General features: G+C 43.1%; 1 protein-coding gene across 6 annotated transcripts; it reads right to left on the reverse strand.

Annotated features, from left to right (window-relative positions):
* Positions 1–574: 574 nt before the first annotated feature.
* Positions 575–21,566, reverse strand: setd1ba (SET domain containing 1B, histone lysine methyltransferase a). 6 transcript variants are annotated; one of them, XM_047372712.1, is made up of 19 exons: positions 19,616–21,566; positions 18,998–19,114; positions 16,588–16,739; positions 16,268–16,366; positions 15,296–15,566; positions 14,376–14,497; positions 12,874–13,977; positions 9,843–10,589; positions 9,107–9,280; positions 8,928–9,021; positions 7,256–7,461; positions 7,093–7,171; positions 6,605–7,000; positions 5,028–6,275; positions 4,641–4,807; positions 4,433–4,558; positions 4,217–4,336; positions 2,740–2,877; positions 575–2,662 (listed from the first exon to the last, which is right to left on the reverse strand). In XM_047372712.1, the coding sequence occupies exons 3-19, from the start codon at positions 16,723–16,725 to the stop codon at positions 2,489–2,491; spliced, it is 5,403 nt and encodes a 1,800-aa protein (XP_047228668.1). In that variant the 5' UTR covers positions 16,726–16,739; positions 18,998–19,114; positions 19,616–21,566; the 3' UTR covers positions 575–2,488. The 6 variants fall into 6 exon arrangements, with proteins under 6 accessions (XP_047228668.1, XP_047228666.1, XP_047228667.1 ...); XM_047372710.1 differs by having other exon boundaries at positions 19,559–21,566; XM_047372711.1 differs by lacking the exon at positions 19,616–21,566 and adding an exon at positions 19,198–19,369.
* Positions 21,567–21,680: the final 114 nt, after the last annotated feature.

Consider the following 21,680-nt stretch of genomic DNA (forward strand, 5'->3'; position numbering starts at 1 on the left):
TGCACTCACACCCACCTGTTGCCAGTAACGAGCAAACTCTGCACTGGTGGTAACAGGATTCTGTAGCTTGGTAAATTAACTCTGTTGCTTCGATTGTTTTAAAATGTTTTGTTTTTTTTAGACAAAGCTTGGAGAAAAAAGGCTATTTCAAAGAAGAAGAAAACCCTCTAAACCAAACCAATCAACTAGTTTCACAAAAATTCAAGGTGTTTAATTTCAGACATAATAAAGATGAAATATAAATCAATAAGAAGCAGCTTATTCTTTAGAAATTCTGATTTATTTCTTTTAGACAACAGAATATGAAATAACGTTTTCACTTTCAAACATTTTTTCAGATAAAAGCAAATTCCAAAATTTTGAACTTTGTAAAAATCCTGAATGAATAAATGTGACACATTGAAGCGGGTCCTTATGTCTTAACGTCTTTTAAAATATAAAGCTGTCTGAACAGGGTTTTAGGGCAGCTATTTCTCAGGGTGTCCATTACAACTCCTTGTCTCTCCTGTTGATGGTGCCGCTGACAACCTGCAGTTAATATAGTGAGTTTACCAGAATGAAGAGACAAACACTGTTTATGGATGTATGCAAAAAAATCTTTATTCGCTTTTTTCTTTTTCATACACTTATAATAAATAGACATGAGAAACAGGCTGAAACTTCAGTCCTCTTCCCAGTGCCGTTTCTGCACCTTTTTTTTTAATTTTCCACACCGCAAAGAGCTTTTCATAGAATTTACAACAAAATAAAACAAAATTCAAATAACAGAAGGAGCTTGACACAAGCTGAATTTCCTGCTACCAGCCAACCAGCTCAGCGCTTACCTCCTTATGATACACACACATCTGAGCTGTGTTCAAGTAGCAAATCCCAGGAAACAAAAATATATATATATATATATATATATATATTTATATATTTATATAGTATTCACAGTTAAACTACTTACATATTTTAGGATCACAAAGCAAATGGGCAGAAAATGAAGACGTTTCTACAAGAAACAATCTTTCAAAAAGGGAAGCGGAAGCTTTTTCTGTACACAGTGGACCTTTTAAATAAACAACCTTTTAACCACCAGTTCCTTTCACATATCCCTGAAAATATTTAAATATTCAGTCTTATGTTAAAAAAAGGGGAAAAAAAGAAAGATGCATCTTAAAAGTGTTACATTTGGGAGGATAAAAAAGTTTTAGATCTTTTGTACAGCTTCTCATATACAATATGAACATCAGAGGTGAAAAACAGAAATCTGCATTATAATCCAACTGAATGAAAAGCAATAACTGACTTGGTCTTGCAGGGGTGACTGGTTGAGAACGAGAGGGGCTCAAGTGCGAGTCCTCGAGTGCATTTAGTATTTTATCTTTTATCTAAATAACGATAAAGACAGAAAGGCTCCTGCAGACTGTGAGGAGGTCACAGTAGCCTTGATGTTGCTAAAAATACAGATAAATGAAGCCAAAACATGATCATCAAATGTCCAAAGGAGGGCAAAATTCCTCATGGTTGCTTGTTAACACATCAGCAGCTTCCTCATGATTAAACAAAGACAGTTGTACACTAATTCATTGATTTGGCACTTCAAATGATGAATAATTACTTCCCCCCCAGAGCTGAAAACTCAAGATTAGCTTGTTGCTCCTCAGTTAATCTGTGTTCCGTTTTCGGCCACCAGGGGGCAGTGCACTCACATTCCCGCACCGTCAGGTACAAATGGTGCTCTCAGCCGAGCCTTGACACTCATTCATGCAAACACACATCCATACATAGTGTATCTGAAGAAACAGGCATGAAAATACCAAAACAAACTGATTAAGAAACAAAATGAGGCATATGATTAATGCAAATTTTGCAGAACATTGTTAAATGTTAAACTAAAAAAACTAAACTAAGAGGAAGCAGCGCGCTCCGTTCTGGACAGGTGGAAGATGCTTGAATATTCCAGATTTAACCATTCCTATTTCAGTTTAGTTTGATTTTTTGGTGCAGGGCGGACAGCAGCGAGGAGCACCGCCGTCCACTCACCTGCTGCAAGGATGGACGCAGGGAGGAATTAACCTCCTAACCTTAAAGTGTTAGTGAGCAGCTCAACATGTGAGTTTGTTTTTATTTTACCACGTGGTGTGGGTACAGCTTATGAGACAAATGAGGAGAGAAAAATGTAAAACAAAAATAAAAAAAATAGCCCGAAATCAGGACTTGATGCTGCAGTCATTGTGTAGAAATACTGTCTGACAGCTGAGGAAGGGGGAGGAAAAAGTCACACCAGCACAAAATAACAAAACAGTCTGGTTTGAAGAGCACCGTGGATCGTAAACAATCTAAAGTTTAATGTATGAAGAGTGCAGGTCAGGTAGCTTAGCTCAATCCAGGTGAAATGCTGGTTACTTCTCCTCCACGGCCCGATCAGCCCGTCCCTGTTCCGTGCACGTCCGGGACGCTTGGGTTTATGGTTAGCGCTTTCACGACATGTGAGGGAGATCCGTTAATTGAGCGTCCCCCTGCAGTTCTCCGCCCCACACAGACACGGGATCTTCTCGTCCTCGATGGGGAACTTGTAGTCGTACGTGATCTCTTCGTTGACGTTAATCGGCTGCCTTGAGTAGATCACGATCTTCTTCTGGGACTCAACTGTGATGACTTTTGCATAACAGTTAGGCTGCAATGGACAAACAAAACATCAGAAAGGTGCGTTTTTAAACTTGAATGTTTAAAATGAGCCTGATGTTGTCTCACGTTGCAGCTGTGGTTGATGAAACGCGCAAAGTTGCCACATTTGGTAGCGTCGATGATGGTGTCGTGGTCCACCCGGAACATGTAGCTGCTACCGATGCCCTCCTCTTCATACCGCTTCTCCCGCATGTCGGCTATCACCTGGCAAAGACGAAACATAAAGGTCTCATTAAATCCTGCGCAGCCTGAAATGATTCGGCTCCTACTCTTCTACACACTAATGATCACAGACAACTGTTTTGACCAGTCACATGGTGCGATAGTTACTTTAATTTAGTCTTTTAAGGTTTTCCTGAATGCAGAGGGTCCTCATCTCTAATATTCGGCCATGAAGGACGCATCCAAGGTGGACAGCTCATACAAAAAACTTGAATTAACTTTGTAGGCAGGAGTTGGGAGCACACTTTGAATTTATTGCGGATTTCTTTTTAACCACAAAAAGGTCAGAATTGTAAATACAGGGTCAAATGTATACATACATATACTCATATTTCTTCTGATCAAAAATGTGGAGTTGATTTAAATTAGCTATTTAGTTGCTACAGACTATGCTTTAAAGCACAGTCCACACAATTTTATTATGGCTGGGGGTCTTGGTCATCTACTAAAGCCTAATGCTTTATCCATTCCCAAACCAGCTTAGATATAGTTTTGCTTGAGACCCGATTAAAAACTGTGAAACACAGGTGTCAGTAACCATAGGGAAGCAGGTTTAACGTCACCATGGGCGGAGAGAGAGCTCCTCAAAACAGAAGCACCTGCTCCAAAGCTGACGCCTTTAGTTACATGTCCACACGGAGTCAAGGTGTAGCTTTCCAACTTAAGAACACTGTTCCAATCTTCAAGCATGGCAGTGGCAGCATCATGCTGAGGGTCTGATTGGCCTCCGTTAAGCCACGGAGAGAGAATAATGAACCATGTTCTTCACCTCGCATCAGACTGTTAAAACTTGGAAACAGATGGTGTTCAAACAGGACAAGCAAACACACACCTGAACCAACTGAAAATCTACCAAACATGCTTAAAGGCCTGAACTCTGCCAGGAAACCAACAAATAAAAACTAAACACCATGTCTGCCAAGAAAAGGGGTTAATGGTGGTTTTGATCCTGTATGTAAAATTGTGACCATGTGTTGATTAGAAAAATCAACCATAATTCAAAACTTGTCCACCCAGTTCTTTTAGAATAATATTTGAAGTTAGATGTTGAAATCTCAGTGCCCCCTGAAAAACAATCATGAACCATTTAAAGACCCAAATTCATATGACATTCGCGCCAGTGATGAGGGTATTTGCTTTAAACACGCTGGGTACAGCAAACAAAGCTCCTGTTGTGTTTCTATCTAACTGATTCCACCATATTGAGTCATAAACAGGAACATAATGGAGCAACGAGACTGAAACTTGCAAATAATGCCTGCATGTTCACAGAAATGAGGTCGCAGGTAGTTCGTACAGATGGAGCCAAACTGTCCCTCACCTGTCTGATGTTCTGCCCCACATACTCAATCACCATTTCATCAGCAGCAATGGGCTCCATAGCAAAGAGCCCCCAGTCGTGGATGTGCGATTTGCAGAATCGGATCTTCTTCTTACGGAACTGCAAGTGACAAAAGACACAATGAACATCCCCCCCATGAAACTCATCTTTGCTCTTGTTAGCTGTTTCTTCATGTGAACCCAACGACTGGAATACCTTCAGCTGGTTGAACTTGAGCAGGTCGCTGTCGCATGCGAAGGAGGACAGCAGACGTCGCTGCTCTGACCGCCGCTCTGAGCCAGCTCTGGTAGAGGCATGGACCTGTGCAGGGATGCTCATACCCTGCCACCAGCACAGCACAGGTTAACATCCAGCAACATACAGTACACATGTGCACTAAATCAACCATGTAAGCTCCGCCTACCTGTGTGTCGACTGGCGGCTCCTCCGACTGCACTCGGGAGCTCTGCAGGTACTTCACCTTGTCCTTCTTGTCGATCTTGTAGTATCCCTCACTCCGTGCACAGCCTGTCATGTGATCCCTCATGCCATCGTCTCTCCTCCTTTTCTTCACTCCAGGGATGTGGGTAGGTGCAGAGAAGTCAAGGAAAAATAAAGCAAAACTTCTAAAACTATAACACGCACATTTAAAACAAACATACCTCCCTTTAACCAGCAGGGGGAGCTTTTCTTTGAGTCACACAGTGATTTTATTGATCAAAATTATAAACAAGGGCAGGGTTTTTCTTGTTTTCTCTATCGGACATTTTGGTTAATCTAAATAACAGACATGTTCAGCAGTAAAGGATATGAGGATGGTTGACCCAAAGCGTGTCGTTGAGCCAGTCGTTGCCGTTGTCCTGCTGGAGCATCTTGTCATACGTGATCTGCAGAAGCCGGATGTCCTCCTCATCGATGCCTTCGTTCCAGATGTCATACAGGATGGTCATCTCTTTAAAGTCAGAGCGTGGGCTGAAGTAGGCCCGAGGTGGAGTGGTGACTGGGGACAGGCTGCCCAGAAGCAGCTCTTCCCAGCCCCGCCTCGCCTTGCGTGGTTTGATGGACACATGCTGCCCTTCTTCGTAGGATTGGTAGCCGTCTTCAGTGGGCAACAGCGTCTGAGGCTCCACGACTCCTTCCCGGAAGTCCAGACTAGTGTGTTTGGGGGATTTGACCGATGTTAAAGATAGCTCTTCCAGAAGTGACACTTGGGGCAGATCTGTGGACTCGGATGAAAACTCATCACCTGCAGACGCCGTTTGGGTCTTTTTGATTTTGGGTCGCCCTAGTTTTTTCTTTGACGTGATGTCTGACATCCCAGGGATATCTCCTGAGATGCCAGTGGGTAGATCTTCAGGTACGACGGCCGATTGCTCCGTTCCAGCTGCTAGAGACTGGTTAGGCTGAGTGCTGATTGGTGGCTCCTTAAAAACAGGCCTCTCGTCAAAGCTCTTCCTGTTCAGCGTCAGTGCTGCAGGTTCAGGGAAAACAGGAGTGAATGTTAAGTCTCTACCTGGAGTACGAGGGACTCCAGCACTAAGGACGGGGGACTGAGAAGGGTAGGAAAAGGGGCTGCCTGGGATGTGAGGCGAGCTGAGCAACAAGCTGCTACCGGTTAAAGGAGCATCACTGCCGGGTGTGTTTGGAACAGTGTCGGTGCTCTGGGATTTGCCCAGACTACGGGTTCGCTCCATCAGGTCCCTGCCCGGCGTGCGAGGGATGTCCTCGTCTGTGGGGAGTCGGGGTCGCTGAGGAAACTCAGGCAGGTGACCAGGGGGTGGGTGAAGGAGGGAACGACCTTCTACAGTGGGGTGAGGCGGGAGAGGGAGGTGCATCGAAGATGTGGAGATGGATTTTGGGGCAGGTGCAATTTGATGGGATGGGGGTAACTGAGCCGGGGTGCAGGGTACTTCCTCAGGCTCTGCTTTACCTTTGGTTTTGATCTCCTGGTCGACGTTAGGGAGGGCACCTGTGGGAGTGGAGGGCCGGAGGTTTGCTACGTGGTCCTGAGGTTCGAGCTTGACAACAGCGGCAGCAACACAGATGTCCTCCTCTTTGACTATAAAAAAATATTTGTTATAGTTTGAGATTTTTGACTTTAACATTAGAGATTCAGGGTTCCTATACAGAAATTCCACTTTAAGACTCAACTTTCCAGAGTTCATTTACGTTTTCTTAAACACAAAATAGAAAACATTATGAGTTTATTTCTATGAAGTTTTTAAAGTTGACAGGCCTTAAAATATCAACAAAAATCAGAAACCTGAAGGACACAAAGAAGGAAAGAAACAAAACATACTGAAATCAAATTCGAGACTTTTAAATTTTTTTCCCAGACTGTGTAGGAACCCTGGAGGTTTGCTGAAAGAACTGAGCGAAGACACCCACCTCGGACACCTTTATGCAACGGCGGCTTCAGGTCCTCCAGTATCTCCTCTTTGGGAGAACTGGGAGGACTGCGCTTGGACTTGCTACTGAGCTCGTCCACGTCTCTACGCTCTTCCTTGAATTCCCGGATTTGAACAATGGGAAGAGGTGGTGGTTTGAGATTTTCCTCTCTGTCCTCCTCCTCCTCATTGGAAGATGAAGATGAGGAAGAGGAGGAAGACGAGGTGGTCTCTGTCTCTTTGCCTTCCAACTTATCAACAACTGCTTTCATGTCTTCCTCGTCTTCTTCCTCTTCGGAGCTTAACTCGTACTCTGAGTCTGAACTCTTTTCCGATGAGTCCGAGCTTTCTGCCGAGGAGTCCGAGCTGGCCTTGGAGGAAACCGAGCTGCCAGCTTCTGCAAGTAATCAGTCAAAGGAGTCACACATGGAAATAATACAAAAAAAAAAAAAACAACAAACAGATGTTTCTTTCAGAAATTTCATGTACCATCATCAGACGACTCTGAGGATCCGCTGTCACTGGATGATTCTCCATCTTTGTCATCGTCCTCCTCTTCGGCACTCTCCTATGAGATCATTAGATATTATCATTATATCATTTATTATATTATTCACCCACATCCTTTTAGGATTTTTTTAACAAGGCTTACTTTGCCTGACGACAGCGTGTCTGGAGCCTTGTCTTCATCGCCCACGTCAGACATTGACTCTTCCTCCTCCTTCTCTGAGGTGTCCATCTCCTCCTCTCCCTCGCTATCCAGCTCAAGAGGTCGCGAGGGCCGCCGCTTGGCTGAGGGGCCGTCGCCATCCGTTTTGGAGTCGTCGGATGGAAGCTCTGCTGCGTCTCTGTCCCTCTCTGGAAGACATTCATTACCAAAACGATTATCCTTCAGGGCTCCTGAAGATATTCATACCCTTCTCTCATGTCTCACGTTTTGCCACGAAACAACTACACACTTTATTGGATTTTGCAGAAGAAAGGAGGTGTAATAAATGAGACACTGTTTTCATTATTTTTCCAAATAAAGCATGAAAAGTTTGGTATTAATTTGAATTACGCCCTCTTAGGCCAAAACTGTTACTGCAGTTGTTTTGAAATGTCTAGACACTGAAACTTTTGACCATTGTTTTTTTTTTGTTTTTTTTGCAAAACAGCTTAAGAACATAAATGTTCAGGTTTTGGCACAGATTCTCAATTAGGTCTGGACTTTGACTGGGCCAACTTTAACATACCACTATGCTTCAACCTAAACTAGGGGTCCCAACTGCCAGCCCTAAAAGGCCCGTGTCCTGCAACTGTTTGATGTTTCACAGATCCAACACACCTGATTCAAATGGCTGAAATACTTCCTCAGCATGCATAGAAACATCTGAAAGTTACACCAGCCCCCATGGATATGACTTTGACTCTTGATTTATTTATATGTATTGTAGCTCTTGCTGTATGCTTATGATTGCTGTCCTGCTGGAAGGTGAACCACCATCCATTGTCTCAAGGCTATTGCAGCCTCTCCCAGGATTGTCCTGTATTTAGCTCCATCTGTCTTCACATCAACTCTGACAAGGTTCCCTGCCAATGCTAAAAAAAAAGGCACCCCCACAGCATGATGCTGCCAGCACCATGTTTTGCCAAAGGATGGTGTGTTCAGAGAAGTGTGCAGCCTTAGTTTTCCACCATACAGCTTTTGCATGTATGGTCTTATCTCACCAGACCACCTCTTTATTTCACATTAATGCTGTGTCTCCATGGCTACTGGTTAACAGTGGCCAGATTTACAGAGTGCACCACTAATGCTAGTGGGTCAACATCTTCTACTTCATGAGCTGTGAATCTCTGCAGCTCCTCCAGGTACACCACACCCATGTCTGGGTAGGTATGCAGTTGTGACACACTCCTTCCATATTTGGATGATGTATTGAACATGGGATATTGTTTTATAATCTAAATACTCCTTACACTTCTCTACAACTTTATCCCTGACCTGTTTTACTGTGCTTCTTGGTCTTCATGCTGCGTTTTGCCTCCTAATGTTCTCTGACAAACCTGTGAGGCCTCCACAAAACAGCTGGATTTATAGTCAGATCAAAAATTACATGCAGGTGGAATCTTTTTACTAAACAGGCGACTTCTGAAGGTAATTTATTGCCAGTTTATGGTATCAGAGATTAGGAGGCTGAATTTTATTTGTGAGAAAAAATTTAAAAACCATGTTTCCTTTACCCTACACAAAATCCCAATTTACATTGAAGTTTAAGGTCATCGCGTGAAAAAATCCAAGCAGTGTGAATACTGTTGACGCGATTTTTACAGCTGAGGATTACCTTCATCCTCCAGCTCATCATCTGCCGGGGTGGCCGGTCGGGCTCGTTTGTTATCACCTCCCACTGCGGTATCAGGTGGGTCCTTCCTTTTAACCTGAATCACGAAACAAAGTATTCAGTACACAGACAGTCCCCCGTTTTCTAATTGAAGTGAAAGGCTATGTTGGAAAGTTTCTTACCTTAAAGGACAGCAAACGGATGGCTCCTCGCAAACCCATTCCGAGACCCATTCCTTCATAGCCAAGTCCTTCTCCTTTATTCCAGTTCTCTAGCAGGCTGGACGCTATTGGTTCTTTGGGTTTGGGCCGTTCTTCTTCTTTACTCTCTGCACCCTTTACTGGAGTCAGAGAAGTCTGGAGAAAAGGAAAAGGGCTTTTATTTGGATGGCAGCTGTAAAAGTATTTTTTGGTCTTTGTATAATCTGAATAATAAATAAAATCAAAATCTGCTTTTTTTTTTATATATATATATTTTTTAGAAATAAATCAAAGGGACACGTGAAGCTCTTGCAAGTTGGACTTTGTGAAGGGAAAGCTGTTGACTTTGTTGAAATAAATTAAAAGTGAATTTGAGGGCATTTGCATCGATAAAAACAAGGTGGAAGTCAGAGCAGATGCATCATTTCTTGCTATCGTCACATTGACGGGAGCCATGCAATTAATTCAAAACTATTGGCTGAGTTTCGATGCGAGCTGGACCACAGGGAGGCAAATGAGCAGCAACTTCACAGAAAGGTAATTATCTGTATGAAAGAACTGATAACTCAAATGAGAGTGATCGAACCCAAACACGGCATTGATGGATGGTGTTTTTCAAAATGTAAGTTTAGCATATTTTATCTGACATTTACAAAATTACAGATTATGGTACAAACATATTACTCATCTTTTTGGCAGACATTTTCAGGAAATGTACCTTTGCCGAATGCTCCTTCTTATCCCACCACTCATCGAAAGCCCTAAAAGCCACCACCTCAACCATTTTGCGGTTCAGGTCCCTCTTCATGATGGCCTTCAGCTCTTTGACGATGACCAGTAGGACACCTTCAACAGTGGCTTTATGAGGATCCTCTTTCTTAGTATCGTACCCTGGAGGAGGAACGGTGGGGTTGAACTTTGGTAAACTAGGATGCTGCCACTCATGTCCCTGTGCTCCTGTGCTGCAAGCAGGAGTAGTATCCATAGAAAGAGGCTGGTACATTCCCCCAAATGGCCCGGACGTGCCTCCGTCAATGAAGTGTGGATACGGATAGGGCCCCCTTGTCTGAGTCATGCGGCTCAGCATCTGCTGCTGCATCTGGAAGGACATGGGCACCGTGCTCCATCTTTCCCACGGCACGCAGTTCATGAGACCCATCAGCTGGATCATACTCGGAGGATAGTGACTGATGGGTGGTAGCATATGAGGAGGTACTCCAGGGTGAGTGGCCAGGTGAGCAGGATGCCCCTGCATGGTGGGGTGAGGGCCCAGATGGGGAGGAGGGATGCCAAAGCCAGCTTGGTGCTGTAAGGGGTGGTAGCTGGCAGGATGCATGGACATAGTGTGCAGGGGGGACATTGCAGAATTTACAACGATATCCTTGCTACAGTCTCCACTGGTGATAGAAGCTCCTGGCATCTCGTCGTCGGAGATTTCCATGTCTTCTCCTGACGACTGATGAGCCTGGGTGAGAAGGGGAAAACACGTCAAGGCCGTGCCCTAAATGCGCAATCATCTGCCTTTTTTAATCCGTGCTATCCGAGGAAATAACATTTATTTATAAAGGTCCCCACTTCAAGCACAACAAAAATACAAGGATAACATTTAGCTCAGAAAGACAAACTGTAAATTAGACTATTAAACTACTTTAATGTAAATTAATTCAGCCTGAAAATTTAAAAAAAACAATTAGGACTGATGACGCTGGTGTAATCTGAACACATTTTAAATCAGCACCAAACTACTAAATCATTCAGGATGGGAGCTACGAATTATTCCTGCTCTAATCTGAGTTCAAAGTTTTGTATACCCGTTAGTGCAGTCAAACACAGCTGACCTGTAGCTTTGGTGAGCATGGCTCGAAACAGAGCCGATTGCCCTTTCATAATAACACAAGAACTGCAGAACACGAGACTTTAATTTCAACATGTAAATGTGGACAAATTTAGTGGCAGCTCAGGTAAAGATATGCAAAATAATTGTTTTCATACAAATCCCTGGTATTCCTAACAATCACTTTAAAATAAAAGTAACTAAAGCATTTATTTTTTGGTTTTTACCTATTAACCTGCAGATTTTCCAGGAACTTTTAAATTGTAATCCCTGACGTTGTTTCCGTTGGGTTAAAATATGATGTAACACAGAGACCCATTTCTAAGCAAAGTGTGGCATCTTGGGGTCAACAAGTCCTTATAACAACCATTAAACAACATCTACACCTCAACTTGTTTTTTTCAGATCCATGCAAGGAAAAACATATACAGTACATGGAGTCTGCTAAACCCTCCTGGGACTTTAATTGTAACCATATGCTTGGGTCAGATGAAACTATGATTGAGCTTTTTAGCACAAACTGTTCAGGTGAGTCTGCTGTGTAAAGTACGGTGAAGGATCTGTGATGCTGTGGGTCTGTTTCTCTTTCGAAGACTCTGGGAAAGTTGTTAGAGTGCATGAACTCTTTCAAATGCCTTAGAAATACAAACCTGGTGGGATCTACTAGAAAACTGATAATAGATCATCATTTGGTCTTTTGAAAGGCCACTGATGCAAAACATTTGGCCAAATTAACGAAACAAATTGTTCATTGGACACCAAGTTTCTTAGTGATCATCTCAGTCTCAACACCTAAATCCTATAGAAAACCAATGGAGCTGAAGAGAAGAGAGCATAAGAGACGACCTCGGACTCTGGACAGTCTAGATATATTGTGCAAAGACGGGGCAAAGATTCCTCTCTCTATATGGTCCAACCTTGTGAAATGTTATAGTAGAAGACCAAGAACGAGGGCTGCATAAAGCATTTAAAGCAGCGGTGCTACTGGCTATCTTGTTAAAAGGCAAACATTTCCTAAAACAGAATTTTTTGTTGTCAGAATAAATGTACCTACATTAAAGGTTGGATGTTCTAAATGTTTCAGTGTGATATTAAGCTACCCCAACGAAAAGCATAACAGAACAAATTTTTCCACATCTGCAGGTCTCAATAATTTCTCTTCCTAAATTCTTCTATAAACAATCTGTCACAAGCAGCTGCAGAAATGAGGCAAGCTGACTAAACTTGGCGTTACCCAAATGACTTGTTTGCTCTGTGATAACTAGAAATACGAGACCAGAGAAGTAATCCCGAGTGTCAGTCTCGACTACAACCAGGAAGTGTGAGGCTGAATGGGGCTAACAGCCAAACTGTGTTTTCCTCTTTGTGAGCAAGTGCAGCGAGTGTTAGAAAGAGGAAACGAGACACTTTGTTCTCTTAACGGCAGCGTGGCTTGTGTTTCTCCCATTGAAACACAGTAAAGTTCAGAAATGTAACCCCACTGGTCGGAACGTGAGACAAGTTTAATAAATGTAAAGATATTTGTTAATTATTTATCTAAACCTTGCAGCTGATTTTAACTCGGACCAACACTGAGTTTTTTTGCATATTGTTGCTTAATTCAAAGATGTACACCCTAACGGCGGCAAACGTTGCTGGCATGAAACGTGCCATGCTCTGAAACCAGAATTTCCTTCACAAGGCAGAATAAAAACAATCACACAAAGTCTTTACTACTACTGTCTCACACTGAAACTAGACCTGACTTTCTGTGTCCCTGTTTAACTGTCATTCACACCTGCACACATAAACGCCAGCCCTGCACTGCTGTTACCCAGTCAAGACTTTTGATAAGCGTGGCTTGCTGCTGCTGCCACCTGCATGCCTTTCATGCAGAATGTATCGTGTGGTCCTTCCCATACACCCTGTGTCTTACCGTGTCCATTTTCTCAGTGGGAGTGTGGCCTCGAAAAGCTCCATCTTTGAGGTCGTTTTTTCCCATTTTCTCGACGACGGGAGAGCCGATTCTTTTGATTAACGACGCGGTTCCGGGAATTGGCTCTTCTTCATCAGAGTCTGGCAGTGGGGTCGGGCTGATGTCCTCCAAGCCCGTGCTGGAGGGGCGAGAGTTCTGCTGGCCGCCCTGAGAGCTGCCTGTGAAAGGTGGGATTGGGGACAGCTGGGAGGATGAGGAGGAAATGGGACTGCCCTCCATTCGCACCTCATTGTCCGAGTCTCGCTCCTCCAGAAACGGCAGCGGCTGTGTCCTTTTTTCCTTGAGGAGCATCTCAATGCGAGAGTCCAGGCTGTTGCGCTCTGGATCTAGCGCCGGGGAGCCGGGCGAGGGGCAGCGCTCTGGTGTTTGAGGAGGAGGGGTGGTGGGTTGGGGAACTGGTTCCGGTGGCGGCTCTGGGATGGGAGGCGTTTCTGGCCTGTCCTTAACGGGCAAGATGTCGGGGGCGGCCATCGGAGGCGGCTGCGGTGGTCGGAGGTACTCACCCTCCCTTTGAGCTGGGTGATGGTAGGGCGACTCTGATGGGGGGAACGCAGACGGTAAAGCAGCTTGGTAGGGCGAGAACGCGGACTTAAAGTTGGGCGTAGCAGGGGGAGGCGCAGTGTAGTTAAAGGAAGGGGTTGAAGGTGGGGGTTCAGGTGGTGTCAGCTGGTGCTGCTTGAAAGGTGCTTGATCAGACGGTGTACTCCGATACATGCTGCTGCGATACTGAGGCCTCTCTGGCCGTCGGTTGTACGCGTCTTGGAACTTGCTCTCATGCCTGCGAGACTTGTAGCCTCCCGAGCTCTCGGGACGGCTCGACTGATATGCAGGCGTGGACTGGCGGCTAGAGTAACTGGAGTCCTGAGAGAAGGGCGTACCCGGCTGGCGTGGGGTGTGAGGCGTTCCCTGGGACTGCGGGGTGTCCTGCCTTATGCTGGAGTAGCCCGTCTCCAAGCTTAGGGGAGTGGTGGAGCTGCTGGGTGGTAACGCTGCTCCTATAGAGGACATGCTGCTCTCTGACAACCTGCGGATGGGCTCACAAGCCTTAAAAAGAGATGGAGTTAGATTAGCAAACATCCGAAACAATTCTAAAAAAAAAGGTTTGATCATATGAATAAAGCCACATTTTATTGAATAGAAGACCTAAAAACAGCTTGTAGGTACAGGTTTCTAGGCTCAGAGCAGACGTAATCTCTTACTACACAGCCAAAGAGCATTTCTAACAGCTTTCAGAGTTTAGATCAGGGTCAAGGGTCAGGAGAAGATCTCAATTTATTCTGACTACCAGTTGCACCATTAACATGAATTACAATTATGGGTCATCTTAGATTTTACAAAACAACAACACTGGCTATAATTAGCATCAAACAAAACTGTCCTTCCAAACTGACCATACAAAAATCATCTTGTATTTAGCTAAAAGCATCTTTTTTTTTTTTTACCAGTAATGCCTCTGCAAGGCTCCGAGGGGAAACATCCCTGGTTTCCTCTCCTCCAACAGGAAGCGTCCGCGGTGTGTAGCTGCCATTCATCAGGAGCTGGAAGTACCTGAGGCGATTCTCACCTAGAGGGCAGTAAAAATGAGTGGGTTTGATGCAAGAGTTGGAGAACAGCGAATGTAATCAGGAACTCTTTAACCAGCTGATGATAACATCAAATAGAAGCATTTATAAAGTAGGAGCCTTGCAAAATCAAAGAATGAATTATCAAAGCATGCAATGTATTATTTTCAATCTAAAACACCCAATACACATAAATGGTGCCAATACGAACCAAGGCATACAGAAATTGCAACTTGGTTTAAAAAAAAAAATGCATGTTTAGTTGTTTTTGAAATTGATGAAATAAAAAGAGGCCAGATAAAAATATTTTTCACAATGCTGTAACTAAATCTGCACAAATATTTAAATGAAATACATTATTATGCATTACTGTAAAAAGCATTTCAGATAAAGATTTTTTTAAAGACATTTAAAACTTAGAACAGTTTAATTAACTGTAAAAAAAAAAAAAGATTTCTTATTTTATAAAAGGCACATCAATTGAAATGAACAGAGGTAGAGGAGACTGACAGGTTGGTAGTGTTTGTTTTCAGGTCTAAAATTATGCACAGTGGGAGTACACAGTACCCCCAGCTCTGGGCTTGTGGGAATGGGCTCATTTTCAATTAAATTCAATTACCTCATGTAACCCGGCAACGCAGGGAAATGTAAACATGTGACTACTGTCGTTGTGCCCATTCAAAAACAAACATATAAAATTAATCTTTTAGATCCATGCTCATGCATCTTATAACTGATCCTCCTCTGCATAAACGCAGCCCCGCAGAGGCTTTCTTTTGAATGAATGAATCACTGTTTACCTTTCGGGTCCAACTCCACGTGGATGATGTTTCCCATCACAGATGTGTTGTGGAGCGACTGAATAGCTACCTTGGCGGATTTCACGTTCTCAAAAACAACTTTGGCTATTCCCAGGTGCTTTTTATTCTTCGGGTTGTACAGGATCTCAACCTCCTCGATTTCTCCGAATTTTTTGCACATGTCTGTGAGAAATCCCTCTCTGATGTTGTCGTTCAGCCTGGCAAACGTCACCTCCTTTGGAGGCACAGGGCCGACATAGAATTCATCGATCTGGGAGAGGAATGACAGGGGTTAAGGTGAGAAGGGCCGTGTGGGGGTCATTTCTGGCAGGTGACATAAGGATTGAGGAGCAATAAATGCTTCAAAGCACTTATGAAATCCAGAAATTTAAGAGTGTATCTGCACATCCCCAGATATACATTGATCAGGCATAACATTATGACCACTGACAGGTGACATGAATGACAACAATTCTCTTTTTATCATTGCACCTGTTTGAGTGTGGGATATATTGCGCGGCAAGTGAACATTTCAACTTCAGAGTTGATGTTTTGGAAGCAGGCAAAATGGGTAAGCGTAAGGACTGGAGTTAGTCTGATGAGGGCCAAACCGCAGCTCCTGCAGTGTTCCTGGTCTGCAGTCGTCCAAAGAAGAAACAGTGTTAAACCAGCAAAAAGGTTCATTGATACAGCGGCGAGCAGAGTCGGGTTCATGAGGTCCAATCCAACAGATGTGTCACTGTCACTCAAATTGCTGAAGAATGAATGCTGGTTCAGATAGAAAGCTCTCATAATACACAATGCATCACGGTTTCAGTCAGGATGCCCATGCTGATCATAATGTTATGCCTGATCGGTGCATACTTTAACTCCACAAGTCAAAGATGACAGAGAGGGGGGTGTGTCTGCAACTTCTGACAGCATCTCTTTTCCTCAAGCTGCAATGTGGCGTCGTACTCCGATGGTAGATACCTTAAATTTAGGCACCGGTAGGTCCGTCTCTTTGTACTTCGTCCAGAGACGTCCGATCCTCGGGTCTCGGACCAGGTCCACCGGTGGTATCCCGGGGTTCTGTTGAAGATAAGCATGTGACACGATCCTGTTAGCCAGGTTCACATAGTATCAACTTGTTGCAAAGTAGTCCTGCAAAAATCGGATTTGCTGTTTGGTTAAACAGGTGTTGGAAGATGTTGAGCATGCCACGGCAAAACAGCCACATAGTAACGGCATCATGGAGGTCGGCTCCCCGGTTACTATTGTAGCCCTTTGGACGCAGCAAAGGCGGTACTTACGGGCATGCTAAAAGTCTGCCCATCGTAGCGATAGAGTTTGTGGGATCCCTTCTTGAGCGCCGGGTCGATGATCAACTTATAACTTCTCCAGTGGTGGCTCCGCTTCTCCGCCGAGCCGCAGACGGGATGACTGTCCATGCCGTTCGCCAAACCTGAAACGGCAGCCAGCGACAGGGAGAGAGGAGAGCTAGCGTTATCGGGAGCCAGAGCTAAACAGTCTCCTGAAACAACCAACCCCTCCAAACACTTTAAAACAGCCCAACGCCACACATGCATGACTCCGGATTTGAGGGGAAACGAAAATTGGATGTAGCATATATCCCACTTACGGAAAAACAGGCATTAGGAGAGCCAGAGAAAGAGGAAAAAAGAACAAGCTTACTTGAACTCTGCTTTCTGCCATGGTCTTCGTTCAATCTGTTTCTCTCCGCTGGCTTGGACATGGTTCGTCCGATCGAGTGTTTTTTTTTTTATACTCAAAAAGATATAGCGTTGCTTTCGCCGTTTACATTACATGATTTCGCTTGAAGAATACTGCCTCCTTTTCGGCGAGAGCCAGCACATATTGTGTGTGTGTGTGTATGTGTGTGTGTGTGTGTGCCTCTGGTTTCTCTAGCTGCCGTCTCTCCCACAATACACCGCTAGGCTTGCCCACCCCCTGCGCTCATCGCACTTTCGCTACAAAGTTGCTTCCATTTCCATCATAAACTCAACTTAAAAATCGTCTAGGATAAATACGAGGAAGGAATAGCACATATATTTAAAACATACGAGAATTGAAGATCTAGTGATAGCCTAATGTGCTTGGAGCGATAAACAATAGCGTCGAATCTGCTGATTGCATTTACTTAAACGGCAACACAAGCTAAACTCAAAGGGCAATATCTTCTTAACTGCTTCTAAAAGCTAATAAAGCTGATTCGGTTACGAGCTACATGCTATCTCGGTGCATATTGTGAAATAGAAAAACGATAAACAATTGCCTCCAGAGACTCCTGTTGGCTGTTTATGCTGCATTTAAATCAAGTTAATACGACTTAAAAGGGAAACTTGGTGAGCTAGCAGTGGAATTCTACAGTTTCTTTACGTTTGTGTCTATTGGAATGCGGCGGTTTGTTTCGTTTTCTTTTTGGCAGTTGACACTAAACGAACGAACTAGTCCAAACAGCCGTGTGTGACTTATTATACTGGGCAAAGTATTTAAATTCACTGGTATTCCCTCTTCTTTAGCTTTTTTGCTCCGTTTTTTTTTCTTCTTTTTTTTTCTTTTTTGGTTTAACGAAGAACGTGTTGTCGAGCAAACGGGGTTTTGTTTGACATTGCCTGTTGTTTTGCAGTGCTCGGGCAATTGGCTGGTTAACAGCGGCAGCTCAGCGAGCCAATCAGAGCCCGGCAGCGGTGGAGCTGCCTGCTATTAGAGGCAACGGCTCAGGAGTCCTTCAACAGAGAGAGCAGGGAGAGGGGGCTGAGTACGCTCTCTCGACAGCCATTTTCCTTAAAACAGGACTCAATGGCCTATATGGGTTTCCTTTGTTCCAAAAGGGATCTTTACACTTGGTTTCCTCATCTCTTTACGGACTATGATAAAACGTATGTTTGCTCCTTTTAAAGGATTGGGAAGATTGGAGGAGAATGTAGCTACTGGATGTAATACCCTGTGACATTTTGAGCCTTTTTTTCTCCTTTGCTTGGAATCCATCTTTGTCTTAACTAGGTCATGGCACACCCATATAATATTTATATTTGTTAAGTGAAAAGAAACCAAATGTGAATAAACAGTTTTAAGAGTTTGGAGATGTTAAATTAGACATGAAAACAGTTGGTGACAAAAGTTGGTATTCCTTTTATGGCCTTGTAGGAAGTGAGTAGCAATAAGTAAGTTTAATTATTTTAATATAATTATATAATGTAACATTCTGATTGTTAAGCAATGTCCATTGTGAGGCATGCAGTAACTGTTATTAAAACTATATTTCAGTTTCATATGTTCACATTGATTTCTGTACATGTTTTTTTTAAGTGCCACTGGTTCAAAGCAGGCCATGAGTAACAAATATCCTTTTTACAAAATATTATCGTGCGTCTAATAATTTATGTATATTAATTTTAAACATTTTTCCTTTCAAAACAGCAACATGGGCTCGTATTGTACCCTGTCCTGCAACGGTGAAAACAACCAGAACCACGTTAGGTTTGAGTCATCCACTCGCCATTTCAGAGCCAAACGCGTCCAAAGTGTAAACGCCGGGTTGACCTTGCCTCAAGGGTATATCTGAATATATATAAGAAGCATATTCAGGTAGTCCTTCATTTTTTTTTTAAACAAAAAAATCTTTCTTGTAATATTTAAAGCACAAACAATCCAAAGAAAACCGATGGAGGGAAGACTTCTCATGGTGAAAATATTTACCTCAACACTGTGGTGAAATGCAGTTAACAGGCCTAAACGCAGGGACAGGAGGGATGTTTTCAGCCCCATCTTCGGATCCTCTAATAATGGCTTTAATCAGGGGTGGGAATGCGTCTCCTGAAAAGGAAGGAATCCATTAGCACGACAGTTAAACCTCTTTTCAAAACTCCTTTTTTCCCTCTCATCACTGGCAAGCATACCCCATCTGACAGCCAGCGAATATGCATCTTCAAGCATCATCTGTGTGGGCAATATGCAAAACCATCTCTTCTCTTCCTCAAGACAGGATTGCAGTCGAGTATAACCTCGTCCATTTGCGACATTTCTAACTGAGCTACATCATTTAAACCTACATGGATATGTTTTAAAAAGGTAACGGATTATTTTATTTTTTTAGCTATTTCACCTAATTTTTTATGGCTTATACATGTACATAATAGCCATATACCTTTTAAAACTTGACAAAACGATTATAGGAGTAACAAAAACTGCTGCAAACCACGTTTTTGTTATATAGCAAACTTACAGAAGATATTCAAAATATGTAAATCCAACTCTTACACGAGCAAAAAGCAACCTTATGGGGAGGAAATCTTGTGTTTTTCACTGATTCCTTACATCCAAATAAACCTTTAGGTGGTCAGGAAGCTGCTCTTGTTCAGTTGTCTAGTCTCAAAATGGCTTCTTTACAGACAAAAGAAGCACTGTGCTGTGAAATGTTGCTGCGCCATAACTGGGTGAGGCTCCGGAGAGCGTCCTTATTATTTTTTTTTTTACCGAACACCTCCTTCGATGCTTTCGGCACTCAAAACCGAATATAACGATCGGAACGAGGGTGGTTACCGTCAGAATGCTGTATACTTAAACAAATGAGGGGAAATGGTGGACCGTCCGTGTGGTGAGGGGTGGGGGGAATTTTGATCATAAAGGCGTATTCAGGCTGGCAGTCGCTAGGCTGACTTGTAATCCGAGAACTCTGGATGGTTGCCATGAGAGCTCGAGCGCGTTGCTGCAGCAACCCCCACACACTGCCTTATAAGGTCATCAGGAATCCGCTGCGGCAAGCCTGTTTGTGTTGTATCTAGGTGAAGGGTGCTTCGAGGGAGAAACCGGTGGATCAACAAGCGACCAGCACGGCGTGTTTAAAGCGCCGCAGACCAGATAGTGGGAACAAATAAGATCGGGTTCTTACTTTTAACTTCGGGGAAAGAGTTAAATTATAGGTGGGAGGGTCTGTATTCGTTTGCGCAAAGGAGGGGGGGTGGTGGTGTCCAGGTGCATTTCAAGTTTATTGTCTTTTTCTTTGCGAAGGAGTTGCCTGCAAGATAAATAGCGGGGCACAAAACCCATAAACATCTCAGAGGCCTGTTAACGGCGCATTTTATTTATGAAGAATTTTATGTGTTGGAAGCAGTGAAAATAGAAGTTAAATAGAGAGGTTTAGGTTAAACCCCACCAGTGAAAGTATTTATAGGTTTCTATGTGCAGAAAGAATAGGAAAACAAAATCCTCCCCAGTGGGCAGCGCCTCTCAGCTTTACTTCACTGACAGACTGGAATATTCCACACAGGGGATTGGCCTCTTTTCCGCAGGACAGCTGTCTCTCTCTCTCTATCTTTCCACCTCTGTCGGCTCGGCGACAAATATTTCAAGAATGATTTTCTGTCTGTTGAAAAAGGGCTGTACGCGTGTGGACTTTCTATAGGACACATTTAGAGGCTGCCTTTTTACGCATATGTGAAGCTTCGAGTTTCACTCTGTAAGTCATACACGCACGTTTTATTGTCTATTAGACAGTATTTTTTCCCCACAGTTTAAAATGGAGCCTTATAGGGATCATGATTCGCTCATTTGAAACTGTAAGGCTGCTATACATACACTGAACATGTACTTAAAGCTTTAAAGTCGTGAATTCATTGATTCAATGCATCTATTTCCATTGACTTGCTATTTTTATATTGATGGTATTGTATTTATTTACAAACAATGGTTTCTCTTTTTTGTGGCTCTTAAACATTTGAATGTAATTTTCTACAGTCCACACTTTTGCCTGTAGTTTTATTATATGTTTATGATGTTTAAATAAAGATTGTACACTTATTTGTGGGTTTTGTGCTATTTTAATTATTTGTAAAGGAGTTTCAGGCCCATAATTAAAAAAGTATTGCAGCATCCACATTATATATATATTTGTATAAAACACAAATTTGCAGGGAACATTATGTCAACTACAGGCTGACATTGTTGACTTAATAATTTACAAATCGTCAATATTAAAATCATGCTTAAAATAGATAAAGGGAAAGCTTCCTCAACTAACTGTTTTCTAACATGAATCTTTAAATCTGACTCTACAGCCTACCTCAGTTTCAGTTGAAATGCCTTCATGTTAAAGAAATTGGTCCATCCAAGAACATTTTGGTATGTTCTGATGATGAACGCTCACTTCCTGTGATCTACTCACTCTTGAGAATCTACCTGAGCACAGTCCACATCAAAGTTAAATGTTTTTGAAATAAAATAAAAATCCATGTTTTATTTCTAGAGCACTGTTGATTAAATGACCTTAAGCATCCAGATGCTTTATGAGCAAAGAATGTTGATGCCTATTGTGCATCAATGCCTCCTTAATCTGAAGCACATAAACCATGTCTGCCTCAACGATTAGCTGTAGTTTGACACA

The sequence above is a fragment of the Girardinichthys multiradiatus genome, chromosome 8 (assembly GCF_021462225.1).
Source record: "Girardinichthys multiradiatus isolate DD_20200921_A chromosome 8, DD_fGirMul_XY1, whole genome shotgun sequence".
Lineage (NCBI taxonomy): Eukaryota > Metazoa > Chordata > Actinopteri > Cyprinodontiformes > Goodeidae > Girardinichthys > Girardinichthys multiradiatus.